At 44.1% G+C, this 22,510-nt stretch overlaps 1 protein-coding gene across 7 annotated transcripts in view; it reads left to right on the top strand.

Moving 5' to 3' along the window:
• Positions 1-22,510, top strand: part of WT1 (WT1 transcription factor) — a 46,206-nt gene that overhangs the window by 19,489 nt on the left and 4,207 nt on the right. For all 7 annotated transcript variants that reach the window (XM_039470954.2, XM_039470953.2, XM_039470952.2 and 4 more), the window contains 3 exons: positions 14,769-14,865; positions 18,466-18,616; positions 21,835-21,924. In XM_039470954.2, coding sequence (XP_039326888.1) covers positions 14,769-14,865; positions 18,466-18,616; positions 21,835-21,924 — 338 coding nt within the window. The remainder of the gene's footprint in view (positions 1-14,768; positions 14,866-18,465; positions 18,617-21,834; positions 21,925-22,510) is intronic.

Below are 22,510 nucleotides of genomic sequence, written 5' to 3'. Positions count from 1 at the left end.
CACCCTGGGGCATTTCTGTAGCTGTTTCTTTTTCTTTTCTCTGCTTAAACTCCGCAATCAGCCACCCCCATTTCTTCTTCCTTGTGTTGGTCCAGTGCTGTTATTTGGTTCATCCTTCCATAATCAACAGAGTTGTATTTCATCTTCCAAGACTTGCTGTTGGAGCCTTCACTTCACTCCACCCCAATATTTTTTCAGCAATTTTATCCAGATCTCCTCTTCCTCTCTGGACCTCAAAGAAGAAGCCTTCTGTTATTTTAAGTTATTTCTCTCCCGTCTTCCATCCAGGGGCTGACCGTTTCACCCTTCTGTCTTTCTACCTGTTCTTAACTCATCTTAAGCTCCCGGCTTCTTGGTCCCACTCTTTCTTCCTGGCTCCCTTCCTTTTCTCCTTTCTCCTCTCCTCAGAACTTAATAACGTTCCCCAAGTGAAATGGCAAGGACAGAACATGATTGTGAAGTGAGCAGTACATTTCAGTTTTAAAAACGTCTTCAGGCTGTAATACAGGGGTTTGTTTGTTCAGTTACAAAAATCACAGATAAGGAATTTTGGCATGTATTTGCAGCTGGATCTTTCCATAGTTGAGATAATTTCGATACTTCTTAAGGTCTTTTGACATGTGCTGTTAGTCACTTGCGGAGGAGGCAGAAGCTATATTGTAAGGATGAAGCACAGCGTGTGAACAGCTTCCTCTGTTCAGTCCTGCATAAGAAAAAAAAAAGAGAAGAGTTTTCATTGGTTTGTTACTTACATCTTAGAAAGGATTTCTGAAATAAAAATGTATTTCTTTCTTTTTCTTTCTTTCTTTCTTTTTTTTTTTTTTTTTTTTTTTTGAGACAGAGTCTCACTCTGTCACCCAGGCTGGAGTACAGGGGTGCAACCTCAGTTCCCTGGAACCTCTGCCTCCCAGGTTCAAGTGATTCTCCTGCCTCAGCCTCCTGCGTAGCTGGGATTACAGGCGACTGCCACCATGCCCAGCTCATTTTTGTATTTTTGGTATAGACAGGTTTTCGTCATGTTGGCCAGGCTGGTCTCCAACACTTGACCTCAGGTGATCTGCCTGCCTCTGCCTCCCACACCTGAGATTACAGGTGTGAGCTGCTGCATCTGGCCTAAAAATGTATTTTTTTGGCTGGGCATGGTGGCTAATGTCTGTAATCCCAGCACTTTGGGAGGCTGAGGTGGGTGGATCATTTGAGCTCAGGAGTTTGAGTCTAGGCTGGGCAGTGTGGTAAAATCCCATCTCTACAAAAAATAAAAAATAAAAAAAAATTAGCCAGATGTGGTGGCACATACCTGTAATCCCAGCTACATGGAAGGCTGAGGTGGGTGGATTGCTTGAGGCTAGGAGGCAGAGATTGGAGTGAGCCAAGATCAGGCCACTGGATTCCAGCCTGGGCAATAGAGTGAGACCCTTCCTCAAAACAAAACAAAACAAACAAACCATACGCACGCGCGCGCAGACACACACACACACACACACACACACACACACACACACACACATACACACACGTATATTTCTTGAATATTAACTTTATTTAGGGAGCTGTTATAAAAAGGGCTACATAACCCAATAGATAATTCCACAGAAGAACAACTCTTTTGCAGAGCAAAAATTATGGTTAGCTAATTCTACCATCTTCTCTCACACTGTGAATTTATCCCCATATAACATACTATGCATCCGTGAATTTCCGATTCCATTTTGTGAATTGGACATTTATCTAAGGATGGATATGAACATTATTGGGTGCTGCATGAGGGGCTGTGCATGTTTCCTCTTCTGATCTGATCTTACAACATCCCCAAGATACTATGGCCACATCCATCTTTCAGCTGAAGAGGGTGGAAAGATTAAACTAACCCAGGTCACAGAGTGAGTAATGGCAGAGCCATGTTGAAATCAGTTCTGTCTGACTCCAGGACCTGGGCCCTAGATTAGAGCTTCTTAAATGGGTGAAAACCTTTTAGACTGTGACTACAGTTAGAAATACCCTTTACAGTGAGATCCCATTTACACACATGTCCACACACACGCGTCACAGATTTACACTGAGCAATACTCTTATAACATGCTGTGCACGCTGATAGTTTCTTTCTATCCCATTTAATTTTTTAAAAATGCTGATTATGATATACTAGATTGATTTTACCACCCACTGATGTGTCATGACCCACAGTCTGTCTTGCTTTTAGCATTCAAAAATGATGACATCTTGGCTGTCTTCTCCAAACTCATGAACAGCCCAGAACTGGATTCAGTTGAATCTGTAATTCCAGTAGAAAGTTTGGCTTTTCCCCAGGGGACACCAATCTGGGCTGGGGTCATTGTTCTCTGTGATACTGGATTTACTTTCTTTTGCCATGGTATGAAAACTATTAATACGGAAAATACATTTGAGAAAAGATACTCCATGAAGACAAATTCAGACACATGAGTTTTTTCATTCATAACCAGTGTCTTGACACTGTTTGAAATCAGTGGTAAGAAAAATCATGTGACAGGGTAGATCTATAACAGGAAGACTGGTGATTTGAGTCATGTTTTAGAGAAGAAAGATACAACTTCCATATCACTCATAAAAAAGAAGCATTATCAATTTTTTATTAAAAGATCATGTACCTCGGACTAAACCCCACTAAATGCTGGTTCGGGTCTTCTTTCCTTGAAAATGTTACTTTTTAAAAAGAAGCTTCACAAAGAATAGATTTGCTTCCTTGTGTCCTAAGCAAGTCCATGGAGACATCTTTTGTTAGATGTTAGGGAGAAGTGTCACAACGGGTGGGGATAGGATTTTATGAAGAACGTGGGCAGGTGAAATGAAAACTTGCTGTGTTAGAGGTGGGATATACTTGAGTGGCTGACCCACTCCTTTCTCCTCCTTCTCCCTTTACTCATTTCCTAATCTCTGCATACCCACTGGGATCCCAGCTACTTTTATGACCTCCAATGGAAGAAGGTATTTCAGTTAAGTCAATGAGCAGGTACTTTATGGAAAGAACCACTTTCTTCTCCCTCACCCCCAAACAAAGGAAATCAGATTTTTAAAGTGGGTCCCTGGGAGAAAATATTGCTGAGGAATCTAAGTATGAGTCCACCATTCTGAAAACTTCTATTTATGGTGCCTTGTGTTATCTGCTTTCTATGTCTTTGAAAACATTTTCTGTGTGTTCTCAATGGCTGCTGATTTCCGAACAAGCCTCTCCTACTCTGTTGGCCTCTGTTTTGTCTCTTCTAAAGAAAATATCCTGCAAAATGGAGAAACACATCAACCTTGACTGTGATCCAAGTTACTAAAACAAGGAAGACGTTATTCTCTGGGGACTCGGGTAGGGGGAGTGGGAAATTGAACACAATAGAAATGTGAAAGGAGTACTCAGCAAAATGAATGTCCTTTTGCTGGTCCAAGAAGTTCACAGGCTGCTGGGAACACGCAGTATTCAACCTGTGGATGCTTGAGAGGAAAAACAAAAAAGACTCAACAATGAGTGATGTATGGTGAAAACAAAGCTGTGCGTTTTGGTAGGGCCAAGGCTGTCGAATCTGGAGAAAATCCCCGCTAGACATGGTCTCATCCCTGAGAACCTGTGCCAAGAGAGATAGCTGTCTTCTCTGGCTGAGAGCTCCAATACACAGCCCAGCACCTTCCCTCGTGGGCTCGTGAACATAAGGTACCCGTCCAAGAGATTTACTTCTTGGAAATAGATAGCTTGCTTTTAAGTGGCTCCTGGAGCCTGAGATGCAAAGTGAAGGTGGAGAGCCACAGTTCTGTGAATATCAGCATTCCCGAGCCTACTCCTTCATCTCCATCCCCAGCAACAAGTTATTAATTTCCCTCCTTTTGAACAGTTCCATTTAATGCTGTTTAAGCAGTTATTTTCTGTATTATTGCTTTGCATTCGACTTCACTGGGGTCTGTTAACTCTACCAATCAGAAGGAAGAATGGGACTCCTGGCTTTGATAAAGATGGAGACTGTGACTTAGCTCTGTGTCCCTCTCACTTAGTGTGGACTGCTTCGGAAGCTTCTTTCCTTTGCTTCTCACTTTTCTGCTTCTACTTTCCCCTCCCTGGATGCTGGCCTTTTCTTCTACCCTTCTGTTTTTGGACACATATTCATGAATGTGTTGAATTGTTTTATTATGTGAGTAACGTGTATAAATTATAGAACAGTTAGAAAATACAACTACACAGGAAAGGAAATTAAAACTCCCCCCGCCAAAAGCCCACATGAAAATGATGTTGGCCAGGCACGGTGGCTCACACCTGTAATCCCAGCATTTTGGGAGGCTGAGGTGGGTGGATCACAAAGTCAAGAAATTGAGATCATCCTGGCCAACATAGTGAAACTCCATCTCTACTAAAAAAATACAAAAATTAGCTGGGCATGGTGTAGGCGCCTGTAGTCCCAGCTACTCAGGAGGCTAAGGCAAGAGAATTGCTTGAACCTGGGAGGCGGAGGTTGCAGTGAGCCAAGATTGCGCCACTGCACTCCAGCCTGGCACCTGGCAACAGAGTGAGACTCTCAAAAAGAAAAGAAAAGAAAAGAAAAGAAAAGAAAAGAAAAGAAAATGATGTTGCACACACTTTTAGACCCTTCCCTGTCCATGCCTGTACATTTGTGTCATTTTCTTTCTTATAAAAATGATTGACTTCAGGTGAGATTGAATTTAGCAAATGTGTATTTATAGGCCATCGGGAAGTTGCCATGATAGCATTGACTTCTTGAAAATATTCTCAGCCTCTTAAGACATACTCAGAAAATATCTTTGGGCTTTGCAGACTTACCTTCATACCATGGTTCTAATTATTTTATTTTAATGCAAGGAATTATTTTCATCTTGTGTAGGTGAGGAAAAATGCCAGGTTTGTTTTGATCTGGAGAAGAAAGGAGCTGAATGGGAAAGACAGGAAAGAAAGTTTGGGGTGGGAAAGGGGGCCAAGTTGGAAATGAGAAATACAGTGACCTTAGCACAGAGGGGTGAAGTGACGTTAATGAGGATTGATAAAAGTGTGTGTGTTTGTATGTGTGTGTGCGTGTGTGTATGTTTGTGTGTGTGTGTTGGAGAGGGAAAGTTTACATCAGATGAGCGGAAGATACCTTAGTTGGACTTCTCCTATCCCTGATCTCTTCTGAGACCCTCTACTCACCATTTATCCTTCTGCCTGTCATCTGCCCAAGAAAAGATCACAACCTCTAGGTAGAAGAACATTGATCTGGAAGGTACACTAATAAAAAGTTACCCAGATAAGTGTTTCTCCGGAACGAGGAGCTACTGCATATTTTAGTAGAAGTTTTTCTATTAAAAGTGAACAAGTTTATTTATTCTAGCTTCATTTCTAACTCTCCGTTTAAAAAATAACAGATGTATTCTGTATGCCTAGATAGTGACTTTATTTAAAAATGAAAACAGCTATTTGCTTCTTGTTTATAAAAGTCACACAGGCTTATCATTTTAAAAATATTCAGACAGAACCAAAACATTATAAAGAGGAAAAGAAAATTCATCTATTGTCTCATCACCCAGAGATAACTTTAAAAAAAAAACATTTTGAGGCATATTTATATCTGTAGAGAAAAAATTCTGGAAACATTTATTAGACTATTAACTGCAGTTACCTCTAAATAGATTAGAGGGAAGAGACAAAAGCCTGAAACAGATGGGTTTAGGAGATAAGGAAAGGAGGTGAACTGGAGACATAGAAAGATCATGCTTTCATGGAATTCTGCTGCAAAAGGGAGCAAAAAAATGGGGTTCTAGCTGGCTGGGGAGGAAGATCGGGAAAAGGGGTGTTTTTGTTTTAAATTGTTCTGCTTTTATTTAGTTAGTTACTTATCTTTAGATAGTAGTATCTGTATGTTTGTTTGCTGATGAGAATGACCAAGAGGAGGAAAAGATGGGCCAGGCGTGGTGGCTCAAGCCAGTAATGGCAGCACTTTTGGAGGCGAGGTGGGTGGATTACTTGAGGTCAGGAGTTTGAAACCAGCCTGACCAACATGGTGAAACCCTGTCTCTACAAAAATGCAAAAATTAGCTGAGCATGGTGGCACATGCCTGTAATTTTAGGAGATTTGCCTGAACCTGGGAGTTGGAGGTTGTAGTGAGCCAAGATCATGCCACTGTACTCCAGTGTGGGCAACAGAGCAAGACTCTGTCTCCAAAAATATAACGAAAAAAGAAAAGAAAAAAAAGAGGAGGAAAAAAATGGTGGATGGGAGGGGACAGAATCACTGAAACAATGTCTTTGAAGGAGTGGGAGAGAAACGGCTCCGTAGATAAGTTGATGGGGCTGGCTTTAGCTAGAAGCTGGGATAATTAATCTAGTAACAATATTAATTTGTGAATTCTTTCTGCCAGGCTTGGTGGCTTATGCTTGTAATCCCAGCACTTTGGGAGGCCGAGACAGGAATTCAAGAGCAGCCTGGTCAGCATAGCAAGATCTCATCTCTACAAAAAACAAAAAAATTAAAAAATTAGCTGGGCATGGTGGCATGTCTGTAGTTCCAGCTACTTGGGAGGCTGAGGTGGGAAGATTTCTTGGGCCCAGGAGTGTGAGGCTGCAGTGAGCTATGATGATGCCACTGCACTCCAGCCTGGGCAACAGAGTGAGACCATCTCTCTAAAAAAAATAATAATAATAAAGAAAAAGAGTTCTTTCTTTATAAGAGTTATTTTGCTTGTCATATGTAATGAAAATATTTTCTCTGGTTTGTATTTTAATTCTGTTAATAGGTTGTTTTTCTGCCAGATCTATTTTATGGTAAAAATAGTAAGTTTTTGTCTCATAGTTTCAAGTTTTTGATTTTTGGATCATGCTTAGCTTTTTCCCATCCCCAGTGTTTAAAACTATTTAATTATTTCTGCTATTTTAAAAATTTTACTTTTTTAAATAAAGAGATGGAACATGTCACTCTTAAAGAGTGAAATAATATTTATGTTGATTTAGTGGCATCTGTGCCAGGTTGCCACCAGCTCTAAGTGTGGATAATCCAGTGTCCATTCCCCAAATAAGATCTGATAAGTGGACATGAAAGTGACTTTTGAAATTACTGTGGCTACAGGGAAATTGGATATTCATTGAGTAAAGCGTTAAACCTAAGCATTCTGGCATAACCACTGAGAATTCCTAGGGAATGCTCCTGGATCTTTTGGCCCTGAGTCCCCTAGGGCTGACTAATTCAAGTCCAGCAATCTCTGGTTCATACGAGTACACGATGAGTACAGTATTCATGCAGAGATTTATTGTTTTGTTGCATTTTGTTTTATTTGGTAGTTGTCCTCTCCTAAGTCTAGTTTATAACAGCCCCCTCCTCCCTTTTATTCTCAGGCTATTGGTGGAAAAAGCAGGTCAGCTGTCTGGTAGAATATCCCACAACCTGGAATTGGCAGATTGCTTCATCTTCGTCTTTTAAACATGGGCCTCTCTCCCTGTATTTCTTTTTTTCTGATTTTTCTCTTTCTTCCTCTCTCTCTCTCTCTCTCTCTCGTTGTTTTTCTCCCTCCCTCCCTTTCTCCTCCCTCCCTCCCTGCCTTCCTCCTTCTATCTCTCTATCTCTCTCTTGCCAGGCTGGAGTACAGTGACATGATCTCAGCTCACTGCAACCTCTGCCTCCTGGGTTCAAACAATTCTCATGCCTCAGCCTACCAAGTAGCTGAGATTATGGGCATGTGCCAGCACGCCTGGGCTAATTTTTGTATTATGATTATTATTTTTTGAGATGGGTTCTCACTCTAATGACAGAGCAAGTCCTTCCCTCCTTCCTTCCTTCCTTTTCCTTTCTTTCTTTCTCTCTGTAAATGTAGTTGATGAGTGGCACTGTGTTCAGCCTCCTCTCTTGTGTTTAAACTTTAAGGAAGCACAATTTCTTAGCACGGATCCTTTGTTCTTGTTCCTCAGAAAGTGTCACACTAAACAAGGGAGTGATGGTTCTCAAGGCTTGCAGTGGGGTTTATTGTCAACACTGAAAAGAATCAGGCATTTCAGCATCTCATGTATGAGCCCTGAGTATCAAGGGTGGGGAGAGAAGAGGGGTTGATGGGTAAATTCCATGTTTTGGAGACAGAAGAGTTTGAATGTCCCCAGGTGCTTCCCTTCAATCTGATTAACTCTGCAGAGGGGAGAAGACAGAGGTGAAGATGGGGAGATGCCTGCCTGGCCAATAACTAGAGGTGGGAGAGAGAAATGACAGGCCGAACTTCCCCTTTTGAATATTCATATGAATGCTAATTGCCTTCCAAAGGCTCTTTTTCTTTTCTCTCTTTAACTCTTCTGTTGATAAGGGATTTCAGGGTGGCTCTGGTTTTTCTCATCTGTAAAACCTCAATTCCTTTTTATTAATCTTCATGTGCCTGTGGAATATCAAAGTTAATCATTTCTAAAGAAGCCACTCTTGCAATGTTAAGTGTTTTGTTTTTGTTTTTTTCTCCTGGGCCAAACCTCAGTGTTCACGTTTTTAGTGTGAAGAGGGCTCATAATTTGTATTATATGAGGGACATTTTTCTCATTTTGCAAACTTTTAAGAAAAGTGTGCATTTGTGTGTGTGTGTGTGTGTTTTTGCTTTTGAGAGGCAGTCTCGCTCTGTCACCCAGACTGGAGTGCAGTGGTGCAATTTCGGCTCACTGCAACCTCTGCCTCCTGGACTCAAGTGATTCTCCTGCCTCAGCCTCCCGAGTAGCTGGAATTACAGGCACCCACCGCTTTGCCCTGCTACTTTTTGTATTTTTGTAGAGACGGGATTTCACTATGTTGGCCAGGCTGATCTTGAACTCCTGACCTCAGGTGATCTGCATGTCTTGGCCTCCCAAAGTGCTGGGATTACAGGCATGAGCCATTGTACCTGGCCATGTTTATGCATTTTAAAGCTGTCTAGGAAAAGCAAACTTTCTCAGGATACATTTTTATGCATTTTAAAGCTGTTCAGGAAAATGTACAGTCCAGGCCACTGCCAGAAGTGAAGCCACAAAGTGCTCTGCTGATAACTGCTTCTGCTTAGTTTATTTTCCCAATTCAATAGAAAGAAAATTTTGCGGGGGGGCATGTAAAAATCGTGCTCTGTTGCACATAAGCAGCTATTTCTGTCTGTTAGCCTTGTGCTTTCTTTATACCAGAGGTCCCCACCCCCCAAGGCTATGGCCCAGTAGTGGTCTCTGGGAAGTAATTTCATTTGTGTAAGGTGATACAACTTAGTGAATGACTCCTTGGGTTCTGCTAAGGATTGGAAAAAATACATATTTATGTATAAGTATATATTCTCTATCTATTTATATATTCAACATATATTTTATACATTTATGAATATAATATATAAAACATATATGTATATAAAATATATAGATACATTTTCTTTTACAGACAGGGTCTCACTCTTGTCACCCAGGCTGGAGTACAGTGATGCCATCATAGCTCACTGTAGCCTTGAACTCCTAGGCACAAGTGATCTTCCCACTTAAGCCTCCCAAATAGCTGGGACTATAGGTATGCACCACCACATTCAGCATTTTTTTTTTTTTTTTTTTTTTTGTAGAGACAGGGTCTTACCATGATATTGCCCAGGCTGGTCTGAACTCCTGGGGCTTAAGTGATCCTCCTGCCTCGGCCTCCCAAAAGTGCTGGGATTATAGGCGTGAGACACCCATATGGCTTAAAAAACTATGAATTTTATTGATCTCAATCACCAGGCTCATGAGATGCATACAATAAGTTGCAGATTGGTGGCCCTTGGGCCAGATGTGTGTTTTATTTGACCTGACAGTGATTCTTATAATTTCAATTATTTGCAAGAACTTATAACTCAGGTGCTCTCAAAAAAGTCCAGATTTCCTACTTTTTGTTGAGAATGGAAAGATATAGCAATGCTGGATTGTTTACGGTCATTGGCTGGGAGAGCTGAGTTGTGGCTGCCTCTGTTGGTCAGAGGGTGGTGTGGCCAGGGTGACCGTCCCTGCGAGTCCAGTGCCATTTCATTCTTTAGGGCCTTCTTCATTTACTTGTCTTACTTGGACCCTGTAGGAATATTTGAGTCTGTGGCTCTGTTTTAAATTAAAAGAGTCAAATCCATATTCTGTCCAATTTAGCAAACACATAAAATAACTGCCTCCTAACCAATAATCTGGAAATTCATGGAGAATAAGAGAAGTGACCAAAGAGTTGAGACAGATGTATGTCTTCTTTTTAAGTAGGGGAAAAAAACCCAAACTGGTGGATTCTGGAAACCACAGAGTTAACATGAATTATTGGGAAAGTTAATAAGCTAGATCTTTGAGAACAAGCTGGGGAGAAAACGGAGATCATTACCAAGGTTGGTTAGTGATAGGCAAGACACGTGCCCAAGTCCATTTCTTTTTGAGTAGAATTACCAGTCCAATAGTGGAAGTTCACTAATATAGTGGCTCTTCATTGCGAAAACATATTTGATGTTTTTGATGTTCTTGTAGACAAGATAGGGAATGATAGACTAACTACGTAAATGGTTGATTTGTGCTTGGTTGAACAATAAAGGAACTGTTGTCTAAAGTATCTTTGTTAAGCTGGAGTGGCTTCTAGCACAGCGAGGCCTCTGTGGCGGGACAGGAGGAGCAGTCACATTACCCTGAACTTCCTCTCCCATTTCTTTACCTGCCTGCCCCAGACCCACTGTTCTTTTCTCCACTTGGAACCATAGCCACCCTCATGACACTTTGCTGTTAATTTCTGTGATCTTCTTGAATATGTTGGCCAAGGACTCATCAAATCCCTTTTCCCTGTCATTCAGCAGGGTCAAGTATCCTATGTCTCAAAAGGAAGTCTACTAGGAAACAAAACGGAAAAAAATGAACACTGTTTGAAATCTTTTTTTTTTTTTGAGATGGAGTCTTGCTCTGTCACCCAGCCTGGAGTGCAGTGGTGCGATCTTGGCTCACTGCAATCTCTGCCTCCTGGGTTCAAGTGATTCTCCTGCCTCAGCCTCCCAAGTAGATGGGATTACAGGTGTGTGCCACCATGCCCGGCTAATTTTTGTATTTTTGTAGACATGAGTTTTGCCATGTTGGTCAGGCTGGTCTTGAACTTTTGACCTCAGGTGACCCACCCATCTCAGCATCCCAAAGCACTGGGATTACAGGCGTGAGACATTGTACCCGGCCTCAGTCACTGAGTTTAGAGGATGCAGAGAGGAGCAAGGAGTCTTTGTACTCAAGGCCAAGTTTACTATGGGGCAGAGGAGAACACAGATGGCTGTAAAACAGTAATCACTCAGTGGTTCTCCTGAGGGCAGAAACAAGAAGGAGGATTTCAGCTTGTTTTTAAAGCTCTCCTAAAATGGAATGGGCTCCCTTGAAAACTAGTCACCAGTCGTGTTGATCAATTGTTGGGTATGAGCTAGAAGAGATTTCTGCTTTGAATAGGGGTAGTATAGATGGCCTTTCTAGGTCCTTTCTATCTCTATTAGTCTATGGTTCCAGACCACCGAGTTGCTTTTTTAAAACTTATATAGAGAGAATTGTTACCATATCAAATGTCAGTAAGTTGTACTTGGTGTTCTGGACACACCACATTGGGAAGTGTTCAACTACAGGTTTCCACAGGTGGAATTGCACTGGTGTGTTTGTCTTTTGGAGCCCCAAGTCCCCATAGGCAGGGCCTGGCTGTTTTTCTTCATGCACCTGGTAGGAGAATCTACTGGCGTATTCGGCAGGTACATTCGGCAGGTACAGTCTTGTTGCTTCTTTTGTTTGTGGTTTGCATCTGGCTGTGAGGATTGCTGTTTCCTTTGAGCGTCACAACACTTCATTTCATGAGACAGTTGTCTTCAGGAAAGTCTGTTCCCGTGCCCCCACCCTCCGGGAACCCAGCTAACGCCCAGAGCTCAGCTGTCAAGACAGATTTCGAATTTTACTCTTTGATAGCAGAACTTTAATGTCCTGTCCCTAGAAATCCTTTAGCCCTAGAAAATGTGCAAAGTAGGCTGGAGGCAGTGGCTCACTCCTGTGATCCTGGCACTTTGGGAGGCTGAGGTGGGAGAATCGCTTGAGCCCTGGAGTTCAAGACCATCCTGTGAAGGACATAGCCAGACTCTTATTTCTACAAAGATAAAAATAAAAACAGCTGGGCATGGTTGGGGGGGCACCTATAGTCCCAGCTCTTCGGGAGATGGAAGCAGGAGGAACACTTGAGCCTGGGAGTTCAAGGCTGCAGTGAGCTATGATCGCACCATTACACTCCAGCCTGGGCAACAGAGCAAGTTATGAAAAAAAAAAAAAAAAAAAGAAAGAAAGAAAATGTGTAAGTCACATTTTGGCTCCATACAGATGACTGAAGCAAGCAAAGGCAGCTTCTCTTCACAGCCTTGGAGGCAAAATGTTCTGGCAGCAGCATGGCACCATTGTGGTCCTGCCCTCTTTCTGCTGCCACATGACCATTGTCAGCACCTCTCACTTTCCCAGTGTCTGTATGAAGTAATTCTAAGGAAAGCAGACACAGCCTCTTTCTCCTGCAAACACAGTCTAAGGGCCAGAAGGGCATATGTTCTTTGGGTTTGGCGTTTCTGCCCAATTTTTGCATGTTTGACCCTGGGGTTAGTTCTTTGAGACATTCCCCCTGCCCCCAGATATGTGAAAAATCACTTGAAGGATGTGCAGAGAAGGTATGGTAGGTTACAGGGGCAGGCAGTTCTTTCTAAAATGCTTAGAGCCAGAAGTAAATGTAAAACCCCCCAGCTCCTGTGGCCCTAGTGGGGTGTGAACATTTCAGTTGTCCTGGCAGACACTCTTCCCTTCTAGGAACTCTCTCTCCTCTGAGTGAGTGCTGAGTTGGCTCCAGGCTTCCCCAGACCCCATTAGATGGAGTGGGCTAATTCACCCACCAGTTTACCTGCCTCCCTGCCCAGGACCCCTGGAACCAACTGCTAAAGTAATGGAGGCAGAGAATAGAATTCGCAGTGCTGACAGCCAGTTAATCCCAACTGGAGACTTTAAAAAATGCTAAGGCAGCTGGGCACGGTGGCTCACACCTGTAATCGCAGCATTTTGGGAGGCTGAGATGGGCTGATCACCTGAGGTCAGGAGTTTGAGACCAGCCTGGCCAACATAACGAAACCTTGTCTCTACTAAAAATACAAAAATGAGCCGGGCATGGTGATGTGTGCCTGTAATCCCAGCTATTCTGGAGGCTGAGGCATGAGAATTGCTTGAACCTGGGACGCGGAGGTTGCGGTGAGGTGAGATTGCACCACTACACTCCAGCCTGAGTGATAGAGTGAGACTCCTTCCCAAAATAAATACATAAACAAACAAACAAACAAACAAACTGATGCATCCCTCCCACACCCCCCAAAGCAGATTTATAGATTTCGCGGACTGTATGATTCATCCATTTAGAGTGTACAATGCAATGGTTTTTAGTAAATTCACAGTGTATGACATTACCACAATTTTAGGACATTTTCAACAGTCATTTCCCATGTCTTCTTAACTCCCCCGGTTCAAGTCACCCAACCACTAATCTAGTTTCTGTCCCTATAGATTTGCTTATTCTGCACATTTCATAGAAATGCAGTCATACTACATGTGGCCTTTTGTGAGTGGCTTATTGTACTTAGCATGATATTTTAAAGGTTCATCCATATTGTAGCATGTATTGGTACTTTGTTCCTTTTTATTGCTGAATAATATTCCGTCATATGAAGATACTCTCTTCGGTTTACCCATTCATCCGTTGATGGACATTTGGGTTGATTCTACTTTTTGGCTCTTAGGAATAATGCTGCCAATGCACAATGTATACAAGTTTTTGTGTGGATATCTGTTTTCATTTCTCTTGGGAATACACCGAAGAGGGAGATTTCTGGGTCATATGTTAACTTTATGTTTAACCTTTTGAGGAACTGCCAGATATTTTGCAAAGCAGCTGCATCATTTTACAGAGCTATTTGATGAGAACTCTCCTCAGTGCTTCTAGATGTGATTCTAATGTGCCGCTGGTGTGGGTGAGAAACCTCCGTCTGACTCATCTGGAAGTGAAATCACTGTAGAGCAGATAGCGGCGTCCTATCTGAAGGAGAGAATAATTTTAGAGCAGAACATCCGCCCCTTCCAAGTTGTCCTTTTCAGCATTGCACATCTTTCAGCTCTTCCTACGTAGTCCAAGGTTAACCTGAGCACCAGTGAGGGGACTAGTCAGTCGAATGCTGGAGGAAGATTCTCCAGTGCCTCCACCTAGGGCGCAGGCTGGCTACGAAGAGTTAAGTTGATCTGGAAAACTGACCTGTTGTTTAAGCAGAGTGGGGCCACTGATGTGTAATCCCCGCTTCTGAGGACGCGACATCTCTTCTTGTAAGTGTCATCACTTTTTTGGTGCTATCTGGTAAAAACTGAGTCATGAGGTGCCGACAAAAATTCAGTGCACTTAACGTGAAGCTTGAGGCATTCTGCTCATTCCTGAGATACTTGCAGCTGTCAGCCCCGCCGTTCAGATGGTAAACAACTTGCCGAGGATGAAACCCTGCCACCGTGGCTTCCTCCGGCATGTCTGAGCGAGACCCTGACGGTGCACGCCTCCGAGAATCGGAGGATGAGGGAGGGGCTGCGAGGTGGCGGCCCCAGGGTCCAGCAGCCCGGCCCCCCGCAGAACCCTGCTCCTAAAGTGGCCCGGTGGAGGGAGGCAAAAACCAACTATTTTTGTTCCGTGAGTTTTAAAAACAGTCATTCCCTCCTGATTGCAGATAAGCATTTCTAAGTGGCGACTGTGAGCCACCCTGAGCCTTTTTTCCCTTCTTTGTGTTTGCAGCCACGGCACAGGGTACGAGAGCGATAACCACACCACACCCATCCTCTGCGGCGCCCAGTACAGAATCCACACGCACGGTGTCTTCAGAGGCATTCAGGTGAGCACGCCGCGAGGCCCCCGCGGGAAGCGGCCTGCACTGTGGCCGGCCCTTTAGTTCCTTACTGATGGACTCTGGCCCTGGCAAGCCTCTTCTTCACTGCAGGCTCCTTTAACATCAGGGGCCCCTGCTGGTCCCCTGGCTCTGAAAAGATGGCTGTGTTCTCTCCCAGAGAGGCTGCCCCCTGCCTGACGCAGCCCAAGATGCTCCCACAGAATCCTTTCCTTTCTGCCTTTCCTGCTCCGTTTGATTTCTCCAGGGTGGGCTGTGCGGCTTTTGTATTTGAGCTAACTGGGTTTGAATTAACCGCCTGGACTTTTGACTGCTAAGATTTGTTCTATATCGAAGAGTGCCCGCAGGAGGACCCACATCTTGCCAATTGTTAATGATAATAACACTCACTGTACCAACTATGGCTGGACATTTTCTGTATACCAGGCATTGTGCTAAGTTTTATACATAGACTTTAGAAAAATATGGACTTTACCCTAGTAGTACCGTTTTGTATTGATGTGGTTCATTTGTTATAATTGATGACCTAATGTTGATACATAATTAACTAAAACCCATAGTTCACGTTTGGGTTCACTTTTTGTATTGTGCAGTTCTATGGGTTTTGAAAAATGCGTAATGCCATGTACCTATTATTCTAGTATCATACAGAATAGTTTCACTGCCCTTAAAATTCCCTCTACTCCACCTATCCCTCTGTCTTCTCCTCTTAACCATCACTGGTCTTTTTTCAGAATGTTGTATAGTTGGAATCATATTAGACGTAGCCTTTCCAGGCTGACTTCTTTCTCTTAGCAATATGCACGTAAAGTTTCTCTGTGTCTATATGCGGCCTTTCCCCCTTCATTTCATCTTCAATACACTCTATGAGGTAGGTACTGTTATTCTCTCCATTTCGTGGATGGGGAAACTGAAGCCCAGAGGTGGTGAATAATATGCCCGGAATCACATAGCTAGTAAATGGTGGAGCCAAGACGAATCACACAGGTCTCACCTGACTTCAGACCCCCTGTTTATAACTACCTCATTATACTGCTTCTTAGGGAGGCAGAGGGTGGTGAACAGTTTAGGGGAGGGGGAAGTCTCTAAGGAGCACGAAGAAAGTAAAGTATAAAGGTAAAAGTTGGCCGGGCGCTGTGGCTTATGCCTGTAATCCCAGCACTGGGATTTTTAAAACACTGATTTTAAAATTTATTTATTTATTTAGGCTGGGCACGGTGGCTCACGCCTATAATCCCAGCACTTTGGGAGGCTGAGGCAGGCAGATCACCTGAGGTCAGGAGTTCAAGACCAGCCTGGTGAACATGGTGAAACCCCATCTCTACTAAAAATACAAAAAAAATAGCCACGCGTACTGGCGTGGGCCTGTAGTCTCAGCTTACTTAGGAGGCTGAGGCTGGAGAATCGCTTGAACCTGGGAGGTGGAGGTTGCAGTCAGCTAAGATCATGCCACTGCACTCTGTCCTCGGTGACAGAGTGAGACTGTGTCTCAAAAAAAAAAAAAAAAAAAGGTAAAAGATTTGGAGAATTCAGTAGACATGTTTCATCTGCCACCTCCATAGACCTTTAGTCTGCCTTCTCTGCAGAGTCTCTTTTTTGGGTGGTCAGAACCACATGCAGTTACTAAGGGTTTCTTTTATGGCATATAAACATCAATCCGTGGCTGCGGCATGAGTAACAGTAGTGATACTTTCGGCCCAATTGTCAGTACCCTAGAAATAAATTGTATCTGGGCCAGACCCCACATGAAAAGTGGGGCAAGTAGCTCTGAGATGTTCTGATTAATGTTTCCAGAAGTGTCACGAAGAGAGAACAGTGTGTTCCCTACTCCCAAGTCTTCCAATGGAGAGGAGTAAGGGCAAGAGTTACAGAAATACGGAAATCTGATGAAGGTTTGGGGAGACATCAAGCCTCTCCCATGACGAAAACCGTCAGAATCCTTCACCAGGACCCTTGCTGAGACTAACAACTCCTCTTCCCACGTGCGCTGCTTCTAGGATGAATGAATGGAAATGGAAAATGCTTCCTTGGCTTTCTTTCCCACCAAGCCCAGTTTGTCAGGTTCACTTGTCATGGCCTCTAAACAACTCCAGACAGGACAGGTATTGAGTATTCCAATCCAACAGCTAGCTCGCCATTTAATTTTATGCCACCATTATCCCTGAGACACTGTGGCCTATTAATATCAATGTTGTGTTCTATGTCAATACGGCATTTTTCCTTCCAAAAAAGAAAGTGACCTTTCGGTGCAGGGCAGTGTGAAATAGGGACTAGAACATAAGCATGGGTAGGGTGGAAAATGCACAGGGTAAGGAGTTGGTTATGCTCAGAAGTGGTTCCAGGTCTTAGCACAAAACGTGAATGTACTTTAGACCAGGCCTAGTGGCTCATGTCTATAATCCCAGCACTCTGGGAGGCCAAGGTGGGAGGATCCCTTGACCTTGAGAGTTTGAGACAAGGCTGAGCAACATAAGGAGACCCCATCTCTACCACAAAAAAAAAAAAAAAAAAAAAAGCTGAGCGTGATGGCTTTCACTTGTCATCCCAGCTATTTAGAAGGCTGAAATGGGAGGATTACTTGAACCCAGGATGTTGAGGCTGCAGTGAGCCCTTATCATGCCACAGTACTCCAGCTTGGGCAACAGAATAAGATTCTGTCTTAAGAACAAACAAAACCAAAACATGGATGCACTCTTGTGTCAACATCTTACCCCCTTTGGGGTTGATTTGCACAACTGTAAAGGAATGAGGAGAATTTAGTGGTCACTCAGGCACTTGCTCAGCTCCTGTTTCTGACTCACTGACCCTAAGAGCAGGAAGGGGAGCTTGCCTCTCTGTTTTCCTCCAGTTCCTATTCTTAGAAGACAGACAACGCATATACTGCACTTCCACAAGATAAAGGGGAGCAACAGATGCCCTGCAAAGGATGTGTGCAGTGCACAGAAGGCAGACAGGTTCCAGTGCTTTCTGGTGTCACTATTAAAGGCTGTGCTGGCTTTACCATGGCCCTCTGGTGGGTTTTGCTTCCCTTCACAGACAGGACCCCTAAATCCAGGGGCTCCTCCTTCCATGTCATTTAGTTATACTTGGACGATCTGGTAAGTTTACAGCTCATTCATTATCCCACTTTTTTCTAATAAGGATGTCCCCACCCTTTGCTGATTGGCTCTAGGTCACGTGGTCATGTCTCCAAGTGGGAGGGCACAGTTAGACTTTGGGACTTTGGACTTGCAGACATCACTACCTCAAGAGGAGAAGCTGAGAGATAGAATGGATTGGGAGCTCTTCCAGGCACCAGCATTTCTTTTGCAGAGGCTCTGGGACAGCCATTCCATGTAGGTTTCATCTCAAGAGCCACTTCTGGTTGCTCAGTAGTGATGGTCTTAGAACATTGCATTGTAGAATGTCCTGATCTGGCATCCATTAGTGATGTCTGCCGTGGGGATCTGGAGTGCAAATGGGAGTGGTTTTAGGTCTGGACCTGCCATCCCTTCTTTGGATATATTCCAGTGCTCACACTCCCTCAGGACCTACGTGAATGTTCACGTGTGGCGTAAAGCCTCCCTTCCTCTTGCTCTCTGCCTACAGGATGTGCGGCGAGTGCCTGGAGTAGCCCCGACCCTTGTGCGGTCGGCATCCGAAACCAGTGAGAAACGCCCCTTCATGTGTGCTTACCCAGGCTGCAATAAGAGATATTTTAAGCTGTCCCACTTACAGATGCACAGCAGGAAGCACACTGGTAAGTGTGTCCACTGTCCAACCTTGAGCAAACATGGTTCAAGAGCTCCTTTTCCAGGCTCTCACACTTCTAAGGACACAGGTGATTTCCAGGATGGAAAGTAAGCACTCCTTTGAAAGGTCTGATCCAGGTGATGGAAAGAGGCTGTGGGGCCATTTTGCATTCTGATTATTCATCCTTTGTTACAGAGGTCAGCAAACTGTCTTCCAGAAGGGCAGAGCAGAGTGGTAGAGAGAATGTGCCACAGAATTAGAGACCTGTGTGGGAATTGTGTTGGCATTAGAATACTATTAGTGTTTCTAAAGAGAGAGGAGCTAGCCTGGGAATATAGCATCAGATGGTTTTGGGAGATTGATGGGCAAGATCACTGTGAAATTTTGGAAGAGATAGTCCAAAGGAAAACTTACCTGCTTGGGTCAGAAGTAATCAACCAGACAGGTAGGGGAAAATTGACTGTTGGTTTGATTTTTTTGTGTGATTGCTTAAAAAAAAAAAAAAAGTCCAGGCGCAGGGTCTTATGCCTGTAATCCCAGCACTTTGGGAGGTTGAGGTGGGTGGATCACTGAGGTCGGAGTTCAAGACCAGCCAGGCCAACGTGGTGAAACCCTGTCTCTACTAAAAATACAAAAACGAGCCAGGTGTTGTGGCCCACACCTGTAATCCCAGCTACTTGGGAGGCTGAGGCAGGAGAATCGCTTGAACTTGGAAGATGGAGGTTGAGTGAGCTGAGATAGTAGCAGTGTACTCCAGCCTGGGCGACAGAGTGAGACTCTGCCAAAATAAATAAATAAATAAATGAGAGAGAGAGAGAGAGAGAGAGAGAGAGAGAGAGAGAGAGAGAAAGATGATTTTTGAAGCTACACCAGTGAAACTGGATTTTCCCCAGGTCAAGGACGCTGCTTCTGGGAAATAGAGAAGTGGCATTGTCTGGTGTTGGCCACCTTGAATGTGGACAGCCGTGTCACAGAACGTTTGCTCTGGGCCTTGTGGGCACTAGCTGGGAGTGTGGGAGTGTGGTGAAGCCTGGGTTTTCCTACAGAGGCGCTGGTGCTGCCCTTTCCACAACCGAAAACAGCATTACTGTTAGGATCACTGTTACAATTGTGTTGTTACTGGTGATTTTGCTATTGGGAAGCTGGAGAAAAAAGTGAGCTGCATTCAGATTTCCTTAGACCATTGGATTTTGCTAATTCACAGTGTATGGAGGATGCAATTCTGGTATAAACTCGAGTTTGCAGTCAGTGGGCCACAGACTTTGAGGCTAAAGAGGAGAGGACCAGGGGCATGTTATATTTGTATCAGGTTCTCTACATGTATATTTCATTTAATCCTCACACACAAAACATTTATGAAGAGGGTAGAACATAGCAGAGAGAGGACTAAAACTCCTGCCTTTTAACTCCAGGTTATAATCCCCCTTCTCAAGGAGTTTGTGGTTTGTTTGGGAGCTAGGATATACACAAATGAAATGGGACTAAGAGAATACACAGTCATATACTAAATCAGAGATGGGAGGTACTGATGAGTTTGGAGGGTATCCAGTTTGAACTAGGGTCATACGAGAAAGTTTAGCAGAGGAGGAAGGGCTTGGGTCAACCAGTGAAGGCTGGTAGGCTGGACAGAGAAAGAGAAATGAGCAGGTCAAAGGCAAGGGAGGAAATCAGATTCAATAGGTGCATTGTCTTCTCCAGCTGGCAAAGGTGAAGCATCAGGCACCAAGCTGGATACAAATACAAAGAAAGGGGCCAGGCGCAGGAGCTCACACCTGCAGTCCCAGGACATTGGGAGGCGTAGGCAGAAGGATTGCTTAAGGAGTTCAAGACCAGCCTGGGCAATATAGTGAGACCCTGTCTCTACAAAAAAACATTAAAAAAAAATTTAGCCAAGTGTGCTGGTGTATGCCTGTAGTCCCAGCTGCTCTGGAGGCTGAGGTGGGAGGATCGCTTATGCCCAGGATTTGGAGGCTGCAGTGAACCAGGCTCGCAGGACTGCACTTCAGTCAGGGCAGCAGAGAGAGAGAGAGAGAATTTGTCTCTGAGAAAAAATAAACAAATAAATAAAAAGGCTCCAACGCTTAGGATTTTCCAGCCCATGGAAGGATTGTAGACCCAGATATAGCTCACCACATTAGACACCCTGGAAGAAATGTTGTAATGAGGAAAGGAAGGGGAATCAGACCATGCAATTTCCAAGCAGGCATTGCAGGCAAAGTGGCATTTGTGAGGCACATACAGGAGCCTTTTTAACTTGGAGACAGGGACGGAGGACATCTGGTGTGAGCAGAACGCAAGGAGGACTTCAAGATGTGAGCTCTGCCATAGCGGGGAATAGAGGTTCATGAAGAAAATAGCAGAGGTTTTGAGGTTGGAAAGATAACTGGGGGCCGCCCTGCCACAGAAAGGCCTGACTGATTCTGGAATGGCTTGTTTTCATCCCAGACGCCTGTGACTCAGGATTCTCCTAGGAAGGTGAGAAGGCCTAGGGTTGCTCACTTCTCTTGGGGCTCAGGTTCCAGTGTTTGACTGAACTTTCCGTAGTGAGAACAGGGGCGAGGCTTCTCCATTCTGAGATAGGATGTTGGGTAATCCCATTGCTGTCTTGTCTTGGATAAAGGGGACACCAAACACTTTCTCAATGCTTTGGCTTTTGGTGTAACTTGAGGGTCTCACAACCATGGAGTCACGTTTGCTTGACTCAGGAACAGGGAGTCAGTAGCAGAGAACACCAGATCTTTGGGCCATAGAACATAAAGCACTTATTTCATGAGGCTGACCTCAAGGCACGTGCATCCCAGAATTCTGCCTCGGATTCAGCCTGGGAGTTAAAGATTTTGGTTTCTATTTGTCTATGTATTCTCTGCTAATATTTTTTGAACACTCCTTCTGTACTAGGCCCTGGGCTGAGCCCTTTACAAGAAGGTCATAAATCTTTTGAAGTTGTTGGATTGTTGGACCCATTTTACAGTGAAGAAACCACACCTCACCTAGCAATTTTTTTTTTTAAATGGCAGATCTGGATGTGAGCCCTGGGGCAGAATCCTCTGGCCCCTGAGTTCCCATCATTTCTAACTTGCAGGTTAGGGATCATCCTACCCTAACAAACTCCAGCAAAGTACCTTAGGCATTTTGAGATCTGCTCAGTTCTAGTAGGAGATGCTGCCTTTAACGAGATCCCCATTTCCAGTATCACTTTGAAACAGAATATGTGTCTTCCTCAAGGTGAGAAACCATACCAGTGTGACTTCAAGGACTGTGAGCGAAGGTTTTCTCGTTCAGACCAGCTCAAAAGACACCAAAGGAGACATACAGGTTTGTAGGTTCACTTCTCATTGCTGGAAGTTGTGTTCCCTTGGGCTAGGGTTGATTTCACCATTCTCTTTTTGTTGAACATGAATGAGAGAGTCAGCCATGTGTTTAGTTTTTCCAGTACTTCCCCCACCCCCCATAATCTCTGCAGATTTTCCTTCTTTTAAATAAAGAAAAGGAAACACCCTACATTTCTCCTGCAAACCACAGAACAGTGAGATCCCACTAGCTGTGGGCTGGTGATACACTGAACATCGGCAAAGAATGAGGGTGATGGAGAGTGGAATCCGATTTGTAGCATGTGATTCACTTTTCCTGTCTCTGACACAGCTGAGATCTTCCAGCTGGTGAGAAGCTGGACCTCTGTGGTTAAGAAATTGTTGTTCCCAAGACAGACGTGGGTCCTGGAAGGTTACTGTGCAGAATCCATGATTCTCGCTGGGCCTTGGGGTCTGGGGAAATCTGAGGGCGAGACAGATGCAAACATTGCAGGCGTGGCTGGAAATGTCGGGCTCCTCCAGCTGCCAGAAGTCAGCCTCATGGGCCTCGCTTGTGCCCTGCGTTGTTAGGGCCGAGGCTAGACCTTCTC

Source organism: Saimiri boliviensis, chromosome 6, assembly GCF_048565385.1.
Source record: "Saimiri boliviensis isolate mSaiBol1 chromosome 6, mSaiBol1.pri, whole genome shotgun sequence".
NCBI classification, from domain to species: Eukaryota; Metazoa; Chordata; class Mammalia; order Primates; family Cebidae; genus Saimiri; species Saimiri boliviensis.
Note: the sequence above shows the minus strand (reverse complement) of the source record. Positions and strands in the feature narration are given on the sequence as shown.